At 46.3% G+C, this 21,173-nt stretch overlaps 1 protein-coding gene across 3 annotated transcripts in view; it reads left to right on the top strand.

The window, feature by feature from the left end:
* The window catches only part of NDEL1 (nudE neurodevelopment protein 1 like 1), a 38,787-nt gene extending 19,493 nt beyond the window's left edge, over positions 1–19,294 (top strand). For 2 of the 3 annotated variants that reach the window (XM_066587810.1, XM_066587811.1), the window contains exons 3-9: positions 244–397; positions 726–874; positions 2,209–2,345; positions 5,049–5,222; positions 5,576–5,667; positions 7,097–7,263; positions 16,360–19,294. In XM_066587810.1, coding sequence (XP_066443907.1) covers positions 244–397; positions 726–874; positions 2,209–2,345; positions 5,049–5,222; positions 5,576–5,667; positions 7,097–7,263; positions 16,360–16,441 — 955 coding nt within the window. In that variant the 3' untranslated portion in view covers positions 16,442–19,294. Of the gene's footprint in view, positions 1–243; positions 398–725; positions 875–2,208; positions 2,346–5,048; positions 5,223–5,575; positions 5,668–7,096; positions 7,264–8,695; positions 8,731–16,359 lie in introns of all 3 variants that reach the window. The other variant, XM_066587813.1, reaches the window with a different exon arrangement.
* The last annotated feature ends 1,879 nt before the right edge of the window (positions 19,295–21,173 follow it).

Genomic DNA, 21,173 nt, shown 5'->3' with positions numbered 1-21,173 from the left:
ACCTAATGTAAACAGAACTCGTGGGGAGAACCATCGATGTGCTGCTAGAGCGGGGGAGTCTGTAGGCAATAAATAGATCTTCTTTAAGTCCTTTTCATCCTTGACAACTGTTTTAAGACAAAAAAATATTAATTTGGAAAACTCCTTAAACTTTTGGTCAGAAACCCCCTCCACAAGTAATGTCCTGTGTGAACTTCATCTAAATGAGCGGTTCATTTTATTTTAATTCTTTTTAACCCTTAGTTACCAGGAAGCACGTGACGAGTTGGTGGAATTTCAAGAAGGGAGCCGAGAGTTGGAGGCCGAACTGGAGACTCAGTTGGTGCAGGCAGAGCAGAGGAACAGAGATTTGCTGGCAGATAACCAAAGACTTAAATATGAGGTGGAATCCTTAAAGGTGCAAGTCTGATTAAACCATTTTCCTTTATTAGATTGAGGGTGTACAGCTGTATGGATTGGCATTGCCAGCACATACATGTATAAGAGATGGTGGGGTGAGGGGGTCCTGTAATCGTAAATCATGGGGTCAAATGTCTTCTGACGAGCACTTGTGCACCTTTCTCCATCAGCCGATGGGTTGGGTGATGCATCAATCACTGGATAAAGAAATGAGAAGTTCTGAGGCCCCCTTATCCAGGGGTCCCATGCCGCATACAACGCTGGCGTGCCGTAGGTTGGAGGCCACTGCTCGGAACTAAAAAGCATTACGTTGTCCCTCCTTACAGGAGAAACTTGAGCATCAGTACGCACAAAGCTACAAGCAGGTGTCTCTCTTGGAGGATGAGCTGAGTCGCGCCCGGAGCATCAAGGACCAACTTCACAAGTACGTGAGGGAACTGGAACAGGCCAACGATGACCTGGAGAGGGCCAAACGGTAAGTTGCACAATCGCCGTGAATGACTGGGACGTGGGAGTGAGCAAATATGGCCGTTCCCCTTCTTGGGTTCTCATTTGTCCACACGAGTCAAATCAGTCTTAACTGAAGGGGAGGACAGTTTTACTGGTCCCCTTCCACAATGACAAATCAAGGGGGCTGTTCAGGGAGTGTTATTACCCACTAGGTCAACCTTGACGAGCTAGAAGCATAGACTAATAAGTGTGTCTCCCACGATTGTAATTAGTTTTTCCAACCTATGCAATCAGCTGCAGGGGGTGCAACACACATTCAGTTGTGTAAGCAAAGTTAATAGTCATTGCATCTCTAATGATACAAAGCAATGATCCGGGAAATGAGTTGGAATGGGTGAATACTTGTAATAACTCTTGTAGGAAGGAGAGCGGAAAACCAGGAACCAAGGCTGTGATGGATGTTAACATTTTAACATCTGTTCCCCGAGGTAATGATGTTAGGAGGTTAATTAGAGGACAGTCACTTTGGTAGTAGCCATAGAGGATGAATATATCAGTTGTAGTTGTCATGCATTTCACACATTCACAACACTGCAGTAAAGCAATTCTCAACTACATCAAATGAGAGGATTGTTGGCTTTACTGCGACTCAACGGATCAATGATCGTTACTTCAAGGGCTTATTGCAGTGTCAGACTTTTCTGGTATATCCAGGCGTATACCATAATAGTCTGATAGATGAGGGGGTCTCTGGGTACAGTGGTTGGGAGATGTGGGAATGGTGTAGCATAGTGCACTCTACTCGGTGAGCTGGACTGAGGGCCATGAGTGGCCAAAACTAGATATGGGTGTGGGTCCCATAGGTCCCATCTATCACTGCCTTAGCATATCCTATAGACATGCCATAAGTCTCCCATTAAGATGCTCGTACATTAGATGTAAGTTGGCTGAACACGATTTCAGTGGAACTGTCTAAAGTGTACGGGGATATCCCGACTGCAGATAAAGGGATCACGTATGTTCATTTTCAACATGCCCTGTCCTTTGGACCGGAGGAAGGTAAGTTGCTGCCAGAAGAGTTTGATAGTGGCGTTTCTCCCCCCTTCCCCCGCTATAATTGAGGGAGTTGGCGCTTGGAGAAGAATAGTTGTCTGATGATCAGGCCCACAGCCGTCTAAGGTGATTGACCAACTTAAGGTACTGAGTTTCCAGCAGCGCCATTGTTTAATTCACTACAGACTAAACGCTGCAACAAGACGACCTTTAATCTATCTTGTAATGTCAGCTGATTCGGGAAAAGGGACGTATGTAAGAGAAGAGACTGATGGCAACTGTTTCTTCCCAACCTCCCATCTGCAGGGCCACAATTGTGTCGCTGGAAGACTTTGAGCAGCGCTTGAATCAGGCTATTGAGAGGAATGCATTCTTGGAGAGTGAACTGGATGAGAAGGAGTCCTTGTTGGTGTCGGTACAGAGATTAAAGGATGAGGCACGAGGTAAGATTATATATCTGGAGTCTCACTGCCGTCTCGGCGTGGACACAATACTCTTTATGTGAACGTTTCCTTATACACACCCAAAGGTGTTAACAAGCTGCCAAATATAGCTGTCTAATGGGAAGCACTACATCCGGGCAGCAGGAGGCTCTGAGTCCGGATCAAACTGGAGGAACTGTTTTGTTATCGGTTTACGTAAACATGTGATACATATGTTATGATCACAAACGATCCATTGGCTTTTCTGACTTTGGCCGGGCTCATACAGGCAGATTTGAGGGCATTGAAAGCCATGATATTTCACCGGGTCACTCGTGGGTAAGAATTGCGGATTCCACGTGCAGAATAAAAATTGCAGCATGCTCTATTTTAGCGCAGATGGACTCCATTGAGGTCTATGGGTGCAAGGGAATCGCCGTCCAGACGCGCTAAACATTGAGTACAGGGTGGCAGAAACGTCTAGAAGAGGAGAAAGAAAAAGCAGACATGGAGGCCGACTCGCTCACCTGAACAATGTTCTACTACTTTCTGCAGTTTCCCTGTCTGCATTCTTCTTTCTGCGTGGACAATACGCTGGTTATACGCATACATCCGTGCGAAAAAAACGCTCACATCCACGATCTTCTGCGACCATTCGCAATTACTTTCCGTAATGAATCACAGGCCCCCTGCTGTGCAAATCCACATGCGGAGTCCAACCCATTCGTGTGAGCCTGGCCTTATCTGTTTTTTACTAAATATTTGCACCCCCTGAATTACCAATCTTGTGGTGTCTTGTCTTTGACATCTACATTGTGCAGAACCGCCTTAATTCCTCCTGGCAAGGTATGAAAGAATTGATTGTTTTCCTTGTAAAGAGGTGTGTCCCTCCAACATCTGGTACTCTCCAATAGGGGGCACTGTACAGGCACATTAACCCTAGATCACGATCACCACATATTAGTCTCACAGACTAACAAAACTAAACTTCAAGATTTTATTTATTAGTGAAAAAGTAACTTATATGAAAGGACATCAATTAAATTTACCTAAAAACTATCGTCAAACTAAATAAACTCCTTCCTTGCACTCATTGCAAACTGGAACAGTGTGTTTGCCACAAATGGCCTTGCTGCAGGAGTGGCAGGAGAACGTGGTCCTCCTGTGCTTCTGGTATGGACAGAATGCACAAATTTTGTATTTCCTTGGCTGTGCTTCAGAAGTACTTGCCACAACACCTTCAATTTTCGAAATATCTTTGATACTTGCCTTTATGTGGCTTTTGAGCGATCATTTTGCATACACTACTAATTGGTACTAATGCCTATTAGTACCAATTAGCAGCTATGTAAGCCTCCAGGAGCTGTATTCAGGGAGCAGACCACCCGCTGTTCGCTGAATACATTCCCTTTGTTCTGCCAGCTGTGACAATGTAATCAGCAGTTATCAGCGCCCCCGGGTAGAACACAGCGTGCAGTCCGTATTATCAGCTTTTCTGCCAAACGATGAATTTCATGCAGAACTGAAATCCATCATGTGGCTGAAAAGTGAAAGATGGGCACATTTACATCCAAACATGTCGCTCAAAAGATGGCTTAAGGCGCAATGTCCACAGGTGGATCTGATTTGCGGAATCCCACACAGAGGATACGCAAATTAAGCCGCCCATAGGGAAGCATGGGCGTCCATACATAAATTAAAACATGCAGATTTGTTTTACTGACCTTTTGATCTGGAAAACCAATCGCAGCATGCTCCATTTTAGTGCGGTTCCTGCACGGAAAGTTCCATTGGAAGCCATCTAATCCACAGCCTGTCCGCAAGTATGAGCTACAGATTCTGCGGGAAAGCAGGAGTTAAAAAAAAAATCCCCTGTGCCAGTGCGGCGGTGCGCCGGCTGGCGCTATTGCACACATACGCAGTGAAGAAAATTGATGGCGTGGGCAGATAAGCACGGTCCTTGGCCGCGGGCTGTGTCTGATTCCGCTGCAGGCTCCCGCATGCGGCATCCGACCAGCCGGGGTGGCATGAGGCCATAATGCCATAACTTTACCATTATTCAAAGGTGACCAAATGTCAGCATTTAGCCTCGGCTATAATCGGAGAGCTGCATGAAAAGCCGCACTCTGATTGTACATATTGTGCCGTCTGCCACTTTTAATAGACATCATGCAGATCAGATCACAGGCAAAGCTGACTGGTGGGATCCTCATTATAAACTGCAGTATACGAGTAGTGCAGATTTTCCGTTTATTTACAATGTGTTAAAACTGTGTTAATTTTTTTTTCTCCTGGATCATGGCTTTGAGAGAGGGGCGTACATATAATAGCATAGACCAAGCTGGCCTCTTCCTCTCCACCCTTGAATCGGGATATAGTGTCCTATCGGGGTGCTTTATTTACACTCTGATTGCTTTAGGGTATTGTTTTGTTAAGTTAATAGCTTTTTCAGGGTTACGATAAGATAACTTTCTGTTCTCACAATCGGTAACATTTTCTGCCTCAGTATATACAGTATATACTCGGCCTGTCTGGCGGTGCTTTAGCTGGTGGCAGGCTGCTCACAACCTGGCAGGACTTCAAAGAAGGAGATTATTTTGGTCCTGTAGGAACATTTTTACCAGATGGCTCTTTAATCATCAGATCTTTCTATCCTGAAGCCGCTGTCAATGTTTCCTCTAATTAGTGAAATCCGTGTAAATTTGATATTTATTTCGTTGGTAGATTTACGGCAGGAACTCGCAGTACGTGAAAGACAGACCGATGGGACAAGAAAGTCCGCACCCAGTTCCCCGACTCTAGACTGCGAGAAGATGGATTCTGCCGTGCAAGCCTCACTCTCCTTACCCGCTACCCCTGTGGGCAAGATCTCCGACAACAGCTTTACCTCTCCGAAAGGTAGGTCTTCCTCTGCCGAGGTGGAACACCAGGACGCCGCTCTGCATTAATGGACCTACATCAGACGTACATATAGATAGATACTGTCAACTGCTGATAATGGGCTAACTATGTGGCCTCCAGAGACAGGGAAGCCATTGGGACAACATGACATGGTGCTTTCCTGGCACGCTGCCACTTGATTCTCGCAGTCTGCAGGGGGCAGTGCTCTGATCCCCTAGCAAACACACATTGGCAGCCCCCATTGGTAGTCTTTAATGTTTGTCCTGAGACAGTAAACCAAGATGTAAAGGTTTGTGAATTCTGGTTTAATGTTATTTAAGTATCCTGTTTTTTGTATGGACTGTTCATAGGTATACCAAATGGATTTGGTACCACCCCACTAACTCCGTCCGCCAGGATCTCTGCCCTGAACATTGTAGGGGACCTCTTACGAAAAGTGGGTGTAAGTATTCTCATTTTACATTGAATTCTTATTTAGCTTCCAGCAGTTGTAATACTGCCTGTTGGTGCACAGGAGAGATGGTCAGCCTATTAATCACCAGGTGCCAAATCTTAACAGTGAACCCACTGCTTGGGGTCCGTTCAGACGAGCAGATTTCTTCTTTGAATGATCATGTCCATCCAATTCAGCCTTTCCCCCCCAATTATGTTCAAGTTCACACACGCAGCCTGACACATCATTGGCTCGTTCATATCCGCTGTATGAAGGATTGCACGATCGGTATTTAAATTGAACAAATAGTGAAAAAGCCAATATTTTTTTTAATCCCTGCATAGAGTAAGCGATTCATCATTCAATCATTGACTGTGTTTAGAATGAAAAATTAGCGCTCACTTTCGCTTGTTGGAAGGATGATTATTCCATGTAAAAGGACCTTCACACGTGTAATGGAGGCAGGCGGTTTATTAGCTCAACTAGTGTACATGGCAAACCAAAGACCTTTTTTAATGATGTGTTTTCCTGAAGATAAGACCCTGCCTTATATAAATTTTTGCCCCAAAAGAGGCAGTAGGTCTTCCTTTCGGGGGATGTCTTATATTTACTTAGCAGGCTCGGTCCAGGTCCCTCCCGCTGCTCTCCAAGGAACAGGTTACCATGGTAAGTTCTCCTTCAATGGAAGTCTTCAAACAAAGGCTGGACAGACATCTGTCTGGGATGATTTAGTGATCCTGCACTGAGCAGGGGGTTGGACCAGATCACCCTGGAGGTCCCTTCCAACTTTACCATACTATGATTCTAAGGCTCTGGCGCAGTTCCTGCAGTCCTCGGCTGCCACAGAAGATCACTTCCTGGTTATGGGATTCATAAATCCCGCCTCCGATTCATAAAGCAATGGCTGTAATTGGCTGAGCAGCGCTCGGAGAACCAATCACAGGCATCACTTCCTGGAGGTGGGATTTATGAATCCCATAACCAGGAAGTGATCTTGTATGAGCGGCCGAGGACAGTGGGAACCACGCCGGAGCTCTGGACAGCAGCATGAGGGACCTGGCCCGAGCCTGCTAGGTTATGTATTCATCCTTTTTTTCTTAAGGTAATGCAGCTAAGGCTTATTTTTGAGGTAGGCTTATATTTCAAGCCTCCCCGAAAATAAGATTTTCGGGGAAGAATGGTACCTGCCCATACATGTGCCCGGAACAGATTTTTCCTACTAAACACTTGTATGTCTTATCTAGTGACGAGTGCTGAGAACGGCTTTCCTAGCTCCCATTCGTTTACTGAGGGGGAAACTGATCATGCGCCCTGGGGAACATAGGGGTCTCCTTATTCGGACATGTGGTATATGTGTGTCCCACATGTAACATTCTAGACTTTTTTCCCCGAACTCCTAGGTGCGTACAACTCACTTCTGATGTCCTTCTCTCCGCAGGCCTTAGAATCCAAGCTTGCAGCATGCAGGAACTTTGCCAAGGATCAGGCTTCACGGAAATCCTACGTCCCTGGTAGCTTGAACAGCAATAGTAGCAGCAATAGCAGTATATTAAACAGCGGAACAAAGTTCTCCCATCCAGTTCACACAACATACTTTGATAAAGGGTGAGTTTACACATTGATGACTTGTGATATTTCAGAAACCCCTTTGTGTGTAATACATATTTGCCTGGATGTCCGCCCCTGCGGGGTCTCATTCACATTGTGTTTCCACTTCCTACTTAAAAGGGATCTTCAGTGCAAATTGACATTTTTATGTAACTATTCATTATGAATACATTTGCAATGCAAACAGCTACTTAGTAATAAAGAGACGCATACTCTGCATCTGTGTGCCAAGGCTTGGCTTGCAGGAATGCCGCCTTCCAATAGGTGGCACTGCAGAGGTATAGTTCCTTCTCCCTTATTTGCATATTACCCAGAGGAGCATGCATGGCCTTAGAAGTCTCACTCACTCACCTTTTAGGTGCTCTCCCTAAGGAGAAAAGTTAGCATTCCTGAGTTTTGTAGATCAGCATGGCCAATCCATTGCCGGGCAGCCATGACTCTACCACTTCTGCTTTTCACCTAATTTGCACGGGGGGACGGAGTTGATAGTAGAAACAATATGGAGACATTTCATCAGGGGTAAGAGTTCATCCCTGCGTTGCCCCATTTAGCACCGGCCAGCCCTTCCGAACGCATCCACAGTACAGACATGGACAGGTATGCAGGTTGGCCAATCGCAGGCAGGGTTTGATTCCGCTGCAGGCTCCTGGATGCGGAATCCGACCTGCTCGTGGACTTGAGGCCTAAAGCCGCTTCACATCTGCGTTGGGATCTCCGGCTGTAGGTTCAGACGCAGATCCGGCTGAAAATACTGAAAGAAAAGGCGCGAAATGCAGTGATTTCTCTTCCATCCAAAAACTAGGCAACTGCGTGGAAAGCAGGCGGATCCCCTTATCACTGTTCTGTTTCGCCCAGGGGTGGAGCCAGTTGGCTGTGGGATTTTCCCGAACAGAGCAGGAAAGCGTAATCCCTGCCACCGATGTGAAACCACCCTTATAATAGTCTAACATACCCTGTTTTGTATAGTAGACACCATTGATGGGTGGACTCATTGAGTCCTATTGGAATATGTAGTGAGCATGCTTTGGGATCTGTGCAGGGATGGGGAGGAGGTGAGCTTGTAGGATCACCTATTGTGAATAGCTGATGTTATGTTGTTTATATATTGGTGTTCACTTTCATTATGATCCTGTGTGCGATGGCTGTCCTCTACAGAACAGGAAGTCTTGGGCTTAGTGGCCAAATTGAAAACTGCAGGATTTCAGGATTCTTTTCAGCTATACATAATATGGGAAATTGAAGAAAAAAAAAGTTGCCAATATTTTAACCAGTAGGTCATTTTCTGATGACACATTCCACTTAAGTAGCATTGACGATGTGCTTTACTTTCCAGTCCTGACCCTCAGGTAGGTGGCTGTCAGGTAGTTCTGTGCCATGTGAACTGCTTCAGGATGGCTGGAGTAATCTGTTTTTCTTTTCCCCCCACTAGGCAGGAAAAGATCATATTCCCCACCTTGTTTATGGGTAATTGACCGTTGTGATAAGGTTGCATGCTGGTGTTCTGTGTGGCGCTGCATAATAACCATTCCTCTTTCCGTAAAGCCAAGACTAACTGCATGGGGCGGCTCTTTATAGATGGTGTGTACTGTTACAGCTTCTGACTGACGCCGGGTACTATCGAGGCTGCGCCCGGTGGGGAGTGAACACTTAAGGACCAAGTGTCTGAAGGAGCAGACACTTTACGGATTTTACCCATGTGGGGTTTTACTGCCCTATTTTCTTTAATTATTTTTGCTTTTTTTTTCCGTGACATATAGGGCTATTTTTTAAATATTAATTTATTTTTTTATGTATATATTTTTATTTTGTACTGTTTATTTATTTATTTTTACTTTTTGTAGCTTTTTTTATACCATCTATGACCCTCCCCCCTCCTCCCAGATAAGACCTCTAGGAGTCATTCACACTGTTTGTTGTTTTTTATATATATATATATATATATATATATATATATATATATATATATATATATATATATATATATATCTCCCACTTTCCCACTGTAGCTGGGACATACATAGGAGCCGCATCCATAGGATCCCCAGTTACAGGAAAAAACTCCCCTTAGTGTGAGAATAGTCACTGTCAGAGCTGATCGGGCCCACTAGGACCCTGCAGCTCCGCTGTAACAGGGGGCTCCCGGTGATCGCCGGCTCGTGTAGTGGAAGAAACACTTTTTCACTTTTTAGTACATAATACTCATTGAGCGCTGTGTACCCGGGAAAGGAGAAGGCAGAAATGGTTAAAAAATGCTTCTCCCTTCTCAGACTCCTCAGCTGTGTCTGACAGCCGGCAACCTGACCCGCTCCTGTTTGAGGCTTTAATACTGTGCCTTTTTGTGCTATCGGCCAGGATTAAAGCTCAGGACCAAGCTCTATATATTCAACGCGCTTTTGCCTTAAGGGGTTAATGAAGTGCGTTGTGCATCCTTAGAAGTCCCAGCATTGTGTTCGGCACATTGTATAGGTTCTGGTAATAAAACCACATGCTGCGAGGTAAAGCTCTATGCTCATTTTGCACAGGCATTGTTTAGTACTACTGCACTGATCTTGAGTTGCCGTCGCGGTCCCACGAGTTGCCGTCGCGGTCCCACGAGTTGCCGTCGCTGTCCCACGAGTTGCCGTCGCGGTCCCACGAGTTGCCGTCGCGGTCCCACGAGTTGCCGTCGCGGTCCCACGAGTTGCCCTCAAACTATTTAGGTGGACTGTAATCTGCAATCCATTATTGTGAATGTGGCTTCTGTGTAGAGGCTGCTGTGAACTTGGGATCCAGCAAGGGGATCAGGGGGATTTGGCTGGAGCCTTAGCAAGAAGTTGAATGCTGCTCTGGATGTGAACGGAGTATAAGAGGTAGTAACATTCTATATTGGTACAAGAGGAGGCGGAGTATTTGCAAAGTTACGTGTCAAACTGTAAAAAAAAATGCTCCTAAGTTTGGAGCAGGAATTCCAGACAGGCGTGCTTTATTTGAGCAATTGAAGGGGAATCTAACCCCCATTTTGATTAATAGTATTGGCGTACAGAGAAGAGCCCCTAAGGCCTCCCTCACACAGGGCGTTTTATACAGCGTTTAGCGCTGCCTTTTCAGCCCAGCGCTAAACGCTGTACAACACTCCCATTCATTTCAGTAGGGCTGAAAAGGCAGTGCTGAAAACGCTGCGCTTTGACAGCGATGCATGTTCTATTTTGGGGCGTTTTCAGCCCTGCGTCGCCCATTAAAATGAATAGGCAGCGGTTTTAGCACTGCTGAAAACGCAGCAACACTTGGTGCCGCGTTTTTGGCAGCGTTAACCGCTCGCCGATTTTCGGGGTGAGGGCTTGTAACAGAAGCCCTACCCGGAAAATCAGTCCCAGCTAGGCTAGAGGAAAAAAAGAAAGCAATACTCACCTAGCCGCTGCAGTCCGGGTTGCGGCCGCTGGTCTCTGCCACTGATCCGGGCTTCCCCTGCATTCACAAGTCTATTGCCCTAGGCCAGGTTTGAGAACCCCGCCTCTGGCAATAGAGTGCTGTGATTGGTTATCGGCACGCTCGATGCCCAATCACAGCCCTTCATTGACTGTCTCAGCCAATCAGCGCCAGCAAGCTCTGATTGGCTGAGACAGTCAATGAAGGGCTGTGATTGGGCATCGAGCAAGCACCGACAACCAATCACAGTGCTCTATTGCCGGAGGCCGGGTTCTCAAACCTGGCCTCCGGCAATAGACTTGGGAGTGCCGAGGAAGCCCGGATCAGCGGCAGAGAGCAGCGGCTAGGTGAGTATTACTTTTTTTTTTCTTTTCAGCATTTTTGGCTGCGTTTTCAGCCGAGCTGAAAACTCAGCCAAAACGTATGCCAGCGCTGCTGAAACGGGGCAGAATCTGCAGTAAACGCCGCGTTGAAAAACGCTGCGTTTCTGCAAACGCCCTGTATGAGGGAGGCCTTATGCTGCCGCACTCGCACTCCCCTAGCTAAAACCAAGGACCATATGAAGCACACAGAAATTTAATACAAATAATGAAAGGCATGGATATTGGTGCTCACCCAGGAAGAATGAGCAGAAATGTTGAAGCCTGTCTAGTGCGCCCCTTGTGGTAGATATCTTCCAGGAGGATCCACAGTCTGGAACAGATCTCGGTACACTTTTTTTCCTAAAACATTTTTTTTACAGTTTTAATGACCCTTAAGGACCAGGCTCTTTTTAGAGATTTTACCCATGTGGTGTTTTCTTTTTTTCCTTCAGCTACCAAATTTTATTAATGTTTTTTCCCGTCGCATATGGGGCTATTTTTTTATATCTTTTTCTCACAGACTCCCCCCCCCCCCCCCCCCCCATTTTTTAGTTTAATTGGGGGTAAAGAGGTAAAAGATACATTTTTTAACTTTTTTTTTTTTTTTACATTAAAATACAGCATGGGATTGGGTTCCTCATTTTGTTTCAGACTTGTTGCTATATAATTTGTATAGTTTTGGATTACAGAGCACACATGGCGATGGCTTTGGCTCGCATCGCGGTGGATCATTTTCTTTTTTTATGCATATATTTTTATTTTATTCTGTACATTTTTATTTTTTTTTTTATATTTTATTTTTGTAACTATTTTTTTTACCATCGATCACCCCCATGATGTCATATAAGACCTCTGGGGGACATTCACATGGTCACATTTGACTCTTTCCCACTGTAGCTGGGGTGTCCGTAGGAGCCACATTCATACGAGTCCCAGTTACTGGGGAAAACCTACCCCTAGTGTGACATCAATCACTACCAAAGGTAATCAGGGTCTGTTAGGACCTGCAGCTCTGCTGTAGCAGGTGAAACAGCGGTCACATACTAGAAGTTATACTTCCACTTACTACATAGCTCTCATTGAGCCCTATGTACCCAGAAAAGGAGAAGACAGAAGCAGTTTAAAACAGTCTCTTGTTTGGGTTTTCGTCTGGGACTAACCATTGAGGACCCGACCTGCTCCTGCTTGATTGCTGGAGCAGAGGCTTTAATCCCACACCGTACATCTGCTATCGGTGAAGATTAAAGCCCAGGACCAAGCTCTGTATATTTACCGCACTTGATCCTTAAGGGGTTAAAGTTGAAGCAATTTACATTTTTCCTGTATTAACCCCTTTAGTGGCACACCTGGGAAATCTCCGAGGTTTGCTGCACTGACCATGTAGTTAAACCCCCGAAGATTTCCGTGGACAGCTCTAGTGCTGAGGACACACAGTTATTGCGCCACGTTCGCCACTTCGAATGACTTCAGGATATTCTCCAGGGCTTGCTGCGCTGACATAGTAATAATAAACCTGCCACTGAAGGGGTTAATGGTTCCTGCCGAGGCTCCTGCTTTTGCAGAATGTTTCTTGTGGTTTTGCCAATAGCTCCTGTGCCTCGTCACGCAGGGCTGTACATCTGACCCTGGTCTGTAATGGTAGTGCATGCCTCCTGTGGGTGGACAACCTCTGGATTTTAGTGGTTTCCTAGCTCGCTGAATGCATGATAATGTCTCCAGCGGTGTGTCTGACCAGTATGGAACCATCAGGGACTGGTGCGCTGGGCTTACTGGCCCTTGATCACACTGACCCAGTCATTGACAGGACGAGTTTGTCCAACTAACGTCAGTATGAACTAAAGTATACATGGCTGCACCGTCGTAACATTCGCTCAGTTGGTCGTTCAATGATTGTTCCACCATCGGCTTACTTGTATCTGTGTATGGCCACCACTAGTGTATGAGTGGGGGGAGGGTTTCTTGATCGGTGCACCCTTTATTAAGCCCTTTTTAGATGGAATGATCGTTCAGAAATTCATTCAAATTAATAAAACTGAATGATGATCGTCCGGTGTATATGCGGGCAAACGACTGAGCAACGAAGGAGAATCGTGAGGTTCTCGCTTGTTCAGTTTCAGCTGTCTCGTGCCATTTAAACACTAATTGCTCAGTGATTGACATAGGAAAGCGAAACACTGAAGGAGAAGTGCCTGAGGAATGCCCGAGCGTGAATGAGCTAGGGATGACGTTGCCAGCTCGTTCCATGTAAAAGGGCCCTTGGTGTGAGCTGGGTGATGGCTTTCAATCCATCAATCCAGTAGCATCTGTTTTTACTGTGATGAAGGGGTCGCTAATCAAATTGGAACTGGTTTTGGACTAGAGCCAGGCTTTCAGGGCAGCCGCCTGACATTGTGTGATGGCACAATTCTCGCAGGCTTCCTATACTGTCATTTTATCTTCAGTACCAGTCTGCTTTCTCTGCGTAGAAATCCCAACTTGGCCGCTCTTGTCTTCTCAGCTGTAATAAGATTATACGGTTGAAGCAAGGTCGGGGAATTAAGTGTCAGGCTTCCAACGTGACCACAAGTGAAGTGTCCGCAGCGTGAGCCTTATCAACACGGGAGACCGCTGTGTCATTCCTTTTAGATGACCTAATGGTCTTACATAAGTACATTACCATCTTGTGTAACCTCAGGAGGAAGCTCAGAGGAAGAGGTCTTAAAGGCTCAGTTGGTGCATCCGTGGAAAGGCACGTGAGTGTCCGCATGTAGACCATACCTGGAATTTATTTCACTGCTCAAAAAGAGAATGGTCATTCATTTACACTCCCAGTTTTTTACCACCGACTGCAGCAAGCAATGTCTTTAGGTCCTGAAAACAAAACATCCATCTTTCAGACTGGAGACATCTTCAATATATTCTACAGGTTTTGTGACTAAGTGGGAACCCTGCAACGTCCAAGGGGCTGGTACAGATTAACCCTCCATTCCCACACACTCTTCTGTGACCTCATTCTGACAGAACACAGCCCCCATTCTGTGCTCGCTGTATACGGGCACGGACCCCAGGACGCACAATGCCCACCCACTCCTGTGAACACGACTCGCTGGCTGCTGGGTCCCAATGCAGAAAGAAATCTATACACTCATTGCCAGCACCAATCCCTCCCCTAGAAGTTGTCAGAGGGGATGAAACTTTCTCTGTGTGATTATAACATTGTTATAAGTAACTGATTACAATAGCAGAGCAACAGCATCATTTATTGCATAAAACTAACCGCTTGAAGGGAGGCTCTAGTACCCTGTTGTACCCCCTCGAACTTGGATAGAAAATGCGATAAGGGCGGGCATAGAGGCTCTAGATCTCTTTTTTTTTTTTTTGTACCGTCTCTAGTTAGAATACAAGATGTGATACGGGCGGGCATGGACGCTCTAGTACCCTGTTGTACCGCCTCTAGCTTGGATACAAGATGTGATATGGCCAGCGCATGGAGGCTCTAGGACCCTGTTGTACCGCCTCTAGCTTTGAATACAAGATATGATACAGACAGGCATGGAGGCTCTAGTACCCTGTTGTACCACCTCTAACTTGGATAGAAGGTGTGATACGGGTGGGCATGGATGCTCTAGTACCCTGTTATACCACCTTTTACTTGGATACAAGATGTGATACGGGCCGACATGGAGGCTCCAGTACCCTGTTGTACCACCTCTAGCTTGGATACAAGATGTGATACAGGCGGGCATGGAGGCTCTAGTACCCTGTTGTACCGCCTCTAGCTTGGATACAAGATGTGATACGGGTGGGCATGGAGGCTCTTGTACCCTGTTGTACCGTCTCTAGCTTGGATACAAGATGTGATACAGGTGGGCATGGAGGCTCTTGTACCCTGTTGCACTGCCTCTAGCTTGGATACAAGATGTGATACAGGTGGGCATGGAGGCTCTAGTATCCTGTTGTACCGCCTCTAGCTTGTATACAAGATGTGATACAGGTGGGCATGGATGCTCTAGCACCCTGTTATACCACCTTTAACTTGGATACAAGATGTGATACGGGCGGGCATGGAGGCTCTAGTACCCTGTTGTACCACCTCTAACTTGGATACAAGATGTGATACGGGCGGGCATGGAGGCTCTACTACCCTGTTGTACCGCCTCTAGCTTGGATACAAGATGTGATATGGATGAGCATGAAGGCAATAGTACCCTGGTGGACCACCTCTAGCTTGGATACAAGATGTGATACGGGTGGGCTTGGATGCTCTAGTTCTCTGTTTTACTGCCCCTAACTTGGATACAAGATGTGATATGGGCAGGCATGGAGGCTCTAGTACCCTGTTGTATCGCCTCTAGCTTGGATACAAGATGTGATACAGGCGGGCATGGAGGCTCTAGTACCCTGTTGTACCGCCTCTAGCTTGGATACAAGATGTGATACGGGCGGGCATGGAGGCTCTAGTACCCTGTTGTATCGCCTCTAGCTTGGATACAAGATGTGATACAGGCGGGCATGGAGGCTCTAGTACCCTGTTGTACCGCCTCTAGCTTGGATACAAGATGTGATACGGGCGGGCATGGAGGCTCTAGTACCCTGTTGTACCGCCTCTAGCTTGGATACAAGATGTGATACGGGAGGGCATGGAGGCTCCAGTACCTTTTTGTACCGCCTCTAGCTTGAGGATTGCTATGATTTGAATGGGTTTGGTCACATGTGGTTTTTGTGTATTACGCATGAAAAAAACACATATTAAACTAAACTTAATTGTCCATTGAAATCAATGGGAGCATGCTTGTGTGCCATTTATTTCTGTGCGCCAATATGCGGGGCATGCATACAGTAAAATACACCCGCGAGCAATAACACAGTGCAAATACGCCTACGCATTTGTGACACCTGCCCAAGTACTAGTTCCACTTGCCCCGTCACACAAGGTTTTCCCCAGTAAAGTTCCCTTTTGTCCGCTGCCAGTATCTGTAACCCAACACCCTCCATGGAGTCCGGCTTGGCATATCTAGTAGCAGTGACCTAGAACTACTCTATTGAATATGCTGTATGGGGACTGACTGACTCTGAGCAGACACTTGCAGTAAATCCTCATGGCGGAGTTTCCCCGTTGTGTTTTACGCATGGTTTGGTGAACTTACTCTTTATGGAGACAAAGCGGGTAATAATGACAATTTTTATATTCTTTCCAAACTCTTTTTCGTAGATGTTGGTCCTCTTTATTGAAACTTGCTGCTTGTATTTGGGGCGGTACCTGAATTGCTTCTCCAGAAAGTGTCCAGTTTTCTCAGATTAACTGCAGTCGATCAGTTTACTAATCTTCCTTCTTTTCTATCCGCAGGGCAATGAACGGATACGACCCCCCTGGAATCCTAGGCTCGCGGCCTGCGTCTCCCCCCGGAATGCTTCCCCTCAGTGTATGAGCACAGAGACCCTGAGATCGGACTCATGACCTTCTGTCTAAAAAAGCTCCAAATTCGCTACTCTTTATCCTGTTCACTGCCTTCTCGAGGGAGGAGATGCTGCTCCCACCAGGGACGGGAAAAGGGGTTCAACTATATTTACTTGAGCTGCAATTGAGGCTGCGTAATATATACTTTATCGCCGCCAATTTTGGATGCTTCATAACCCCCCGGACACGGCTTCTGCGACTTCTTCGTGTCTCGGTTTACTGTACTGCTGTGAATTGGCTGTGCTATCATCCTGGAGACTCGGCACAACCACTCATGGCTTAAAGTATGTCCTCCGCTCGTACCTTGCCCTCCAAGGCTTTACAACGCAGCAGGTGAAAGACGGTCGTAGGCGGTCCGCACTTGCTAAGGATGCACCAGACTTTGGGTCCTCCGACTCGCTCCTTCACTCCACCCCAAGGTCTATATTACAGGGTCGGCTTGTCAGAGTGTCTGTCGTCTTTTTTTTTTTTTTCCCCTCCTCACCGCCTTTTTAAACAGTGTTGACCATGTAACGTCAATCAAGTCACCCAACAGGGCTGTGATCCTTTGTAAAACCGTATACCTCCCCGGCCTTTTGTTCTGTGCCTCTATCCCTGTGATGCCTGATGCACAACACACGCCCCGATATGTACATACAACTTACACGGTTGTGCCCAGTTCCCGAACAAATAGCGCAGGCAGCATTTTGCGGGTTAGACGGTCAATATCGCTAAGCACCATCGCACAGATGATGTACCCATTCGCTCACCACTTGGAAAATCAATGGCGTATAACATGGAGTGAATTGGCATTACTTGCCGCATTTTATACTCAGTCACATCCTAAGCAGAATTAAAAGCTCTCATGGTATCTGTTGGCTGCTGTGGTGCCTATTAGTATCTCCACCAGTCTGCAGCTCTGGGTGTGAATGGAGTGTAAGACATAAGGTAAGCAAAGTGTCTACAGAGTTACTCAATTTTTATAAGTTATGTTTTTTGCTATAGAATAGTGTCCGGTAATGATGATCTCCTTTTTAAAGGGGTTTCACAGCATTTCTCTCCCGTGTGAACGTATAGCCTAACGCAAATAAGGAAGATGGAACAATACCTCTGCAGCGCCACCAATTGCGAGGCAGCTTTCCTGCAAGTCAGTGTTCGACTCTTTATACAAGCCTTGTAGCAATGACTGGGAAGTGAAAGCCAAGTCAGAATCCATACACAGACTCTCATATTCTAGGTGCTTTCTTGACCCATATCGCAGGCCTCTCGCTAGCCAAGCCGGAAGCCTACTGCACACTGATAAGGGGCAAACTCCCCGAAACAGCTGTCTGTGTATGGATTCTGGATTGGCTTTCAATTCCCAGTCATTGTTGCAAGGCTTGTATAAAGAATCTAACATTGACTTGCAGGAATACTGCCTTCTAATAGGTGGCGCTGCAGGGGTATTGTTCCATCTGCCTTATTTGCATATTACCCAGAGGAGCATGAATGGCCTTAGAAGTCTCCTCACTCGCCTTCTAAGTGTCTCCTTAAGGAGAAAATATAGCGTTCCTGACCAAAATAGCCTAAAGCTCACTTAATTTTTGTCACAAGCGAAATCCGCATCAGATTTTTCCAGCGTGGATTTCATGGGCTTAGGGTGCCCATGCATGTCCGAATATCTGCCCCACAGCAGACGTACTGCAAGTTGGCCACATGGCATGCATGGGCACCCCTAATGCACAGGAAATATTCAGTATGGTGCAGGGCATTGATTAGCTGATTGAGCGCATATTTCACTTTTGGTCACCCACATAGCTGAAGGTAGATTACATAGAGCCATTCTATATAGGTCATCTCTACCTATATATAACAACATGGCCTTCTGTGTATAGCACGTATCTTTAGACCAACCAAGCAGTTTGCCCATGTTGTCAGAAGGGACCGAAAGCAAAGAACCCCCTTTAAAGGGCTTGTGCAGGATTAGAATACATGGCTGCTTTCTCCCAGTAACAGCACCTCTCTTGCCAGTGGTTGTGGATGGTATTGCAGCTCTGTTCCAATGAATTGAATGGGGCTTAACTGAATACCAAATACAAGTAGTAGGCACAGATGGGGCGCCGTTCTTGGAGGAAAGGAACCATATTTCTCGGCCGGATCATTGACCATGGCAGTAAGCTAAACCTATGGTCTAAGCTATGAACGAGACAAAAATTTTACGGCAAGTACAAAAATCGTGTTTTTTCTAATACTTTACAAGTCCCGTTGTACTACAACATGCAAGGGTTAAAAGAGAGGCTTTGCAGTTTTTTTGTTTTTTTTTTGATACCATGATAGCTGAAAACTTTATAATGGAGTCAACAGGCCCCTGCCTCCATTTACAAATCCAGTAGGCAACAAGCACTTTCAGGCCCGTCCCCTTTCCCCATCCCTCGACTGATGAGGGCATCGATCAGTTTGCTACACGGGTACTTCTCTCATACGACCACTGCTTTTCTCTCTTGGATTGTTCCCACAAGTTGTTTTAAAGCACACTTAATTTTAGCCCCACCCCCTCCGAAGAATCCCGCCCCCGTCCCGCTTATTCTTCTCGTTGGCGTTGTGATATGACTGTTTACATTTTTGTTTGTTTTTATTGTATATAGATTTGTAAACATAATATTTTTTTGCCTAAGATGTTTGTACATAACTTGGGCTTGTAGTTCTATATTTATTGAAAATTCTATACAGCATGTTCTAAGACTAGCGGGCGAGAGCTTCACAGGCGCAGCGAATAGCCGAACCGGTCTGTGACTTAATGGTTTGTGACTGTTGGAAATGGTGGCAATTTTAGAAGGGAATAAAAACCAATATATAAAAAGAAAAACTTGTCTGATTCTTGGGCGGAGGGGCGCGGGTTCGCCATGCTGGGAGGTGGAAGGGTTGTGCGGTCACCAGCTATAAGGCTGCAGTGCCCCCCAACAGCTTGCAATGCATGAGATGCCCAAAGTATCGGGCTCTGTTCACATCACAGTATCTGTATGTTATTCTCTAGACCAGGGGTCCCCAACTTCAGTCCTCAGCGCCCCCAACAGGTCATGTTTTCAGGATATCCTATGGTAAGAACACCTGTGGCAATGTCTGAGGCACCGACAATATTTACATCACCTGTGCAACACTGAGGAAACATGAGGACTGGAGTTGGGGAACACTGCTCTAGCCTATGCCTTAATGTATGCAGCTGTATAGCTGTAGGTCAACCAATGTAGGGTAGAAACAGGACTGCATCACACTGACATGTCACATGACACTTGTGACATTGTATCCCTGTGGACCAGTTGGGTGGTAAAGTCTAGCTGGGCCTTCTGTGGGTTGTCATCGTTTCCACTTCTTCCTCCATGGAGGATGAGCCTCTTGAACAATGTCCGAATAGTCCTCTAGACATAATCAAGTCTTGTCTGGAAAGCTTCCAAGAAACTTTGAAGCCATAACAACTGGAAAGGCTAGTCCTATTAAACATGCCCTTAGGCCGATGACACACTGCCAGCTTTTGGCTGCCATTCTGCGTCTATTACGGATGTGCACTCTGGTTCGATCGCGGGTCTCCTGCCCCGAACTCCAAGCATCATACATTCCTATGATGTCTGGAGTTTTTTCCGGGAACCTGCGGTTGGGCCGTTATGCATTTATGCATTTACTTAATACAGATGCAAAATGAAGGGGGGTCGCTGGTATTGGGGTGTTTTCAGATGTTGCTGATTTGCAGCAGATTTCACTCATTGCATTGAATTAAGGGTGACATTCGCTGCAGATGTGCGACAAAATCTGCAGGAAATCGGCGCTGGATGAATGTACATGTATGATGTGCAGCGGCACCATGTGGCAGTGCAATGAATGCGTACTGGTTTGTAATGGAGAACATCAGGAACTCAGGCCTTCACCACAAATATCACACATTGGAAAGCCCTTTGACATCATCTATACGTATTACTACTTAAAAGGGCCAAGTTATAAAGATACCCGCTGGATGGGGGCTAACTTTATGGCTGGGGAGGGTCTGACCGCTGGGAATCCCAAAGAGCACTGGGGTCTTGAAGGTCCCCATGTGAATTTGTTTCACTGGGAGTTCTAGAGTTCTTGTACTCAGCAATCTGCAACGCTTTGATTGAAATCAATAGAGCAATGGTGTGCATGTGGGTCATCCACTGCATTAATGCAAGGACATTCGTGACCTCTGTTCTCAGTATCAGTGGGGTCCCAGCAGTTGGACCCTCCCACAATCCTTTTAATTAACTATGGGCCTAATTGACCTGACATTGTTCAGGGGCTACTGTGATGATTAGGTCATATATTCAGCAGCCTCTTATCCAGTGTCTAGAATAGGGGAGAGCAACTTTTTCTGGTCTGAGGGTCACATTGAACCACTTCCCAGAGCCGCAAGGGTATTCCCATCTGAGACATTTATGCTATATCCTGAGTAAGTTCCACTTTCAGGACTCCCTCCTATTGAGTTAATCGAGGTCCCCCACCCCTTCCCCCATCGGCACCCCAGAGAGAAGACCATGCATGTGGGTCTCTCCATTGTAGATGATGGATGTTGGGGTGATGGCCGGCGTTTCATAAGTTCTCTAACCTACGATGGAGACAATGCCTCTAACTCGTATACTCATTCCAGCCAGAGACTGGGACGGTCGGCTGCGGGGATTCCCCTTTCCTGTTAGCTGAGCAGAGCAGAAAAGCAGAGCTCCCCTTCCATCAGTGCTGAC

The sequence above is a fragment of the Eleutherodactylus coqui genome, chromosome 13 (genome assembly GCF_035609145.1).
Source record: "Eleutherodactylus coqui strain aEleCoq1 chromosome 13, aEleCoq1.hap1, whole genome shotgun sequence".
NCBI classification, from domain to species: Eukaryota; Metazoa; Chordata; class Amphibia; order Anura; family Eleutherodactylidae; genus Eleutherodactylus; species Eleutherodactylus coqui.
The sequence above is the reverse complement of the archived record's forward strand: the minus strand, read 5'-3'. Positions and strand labels throughout refer to the sequence as shown.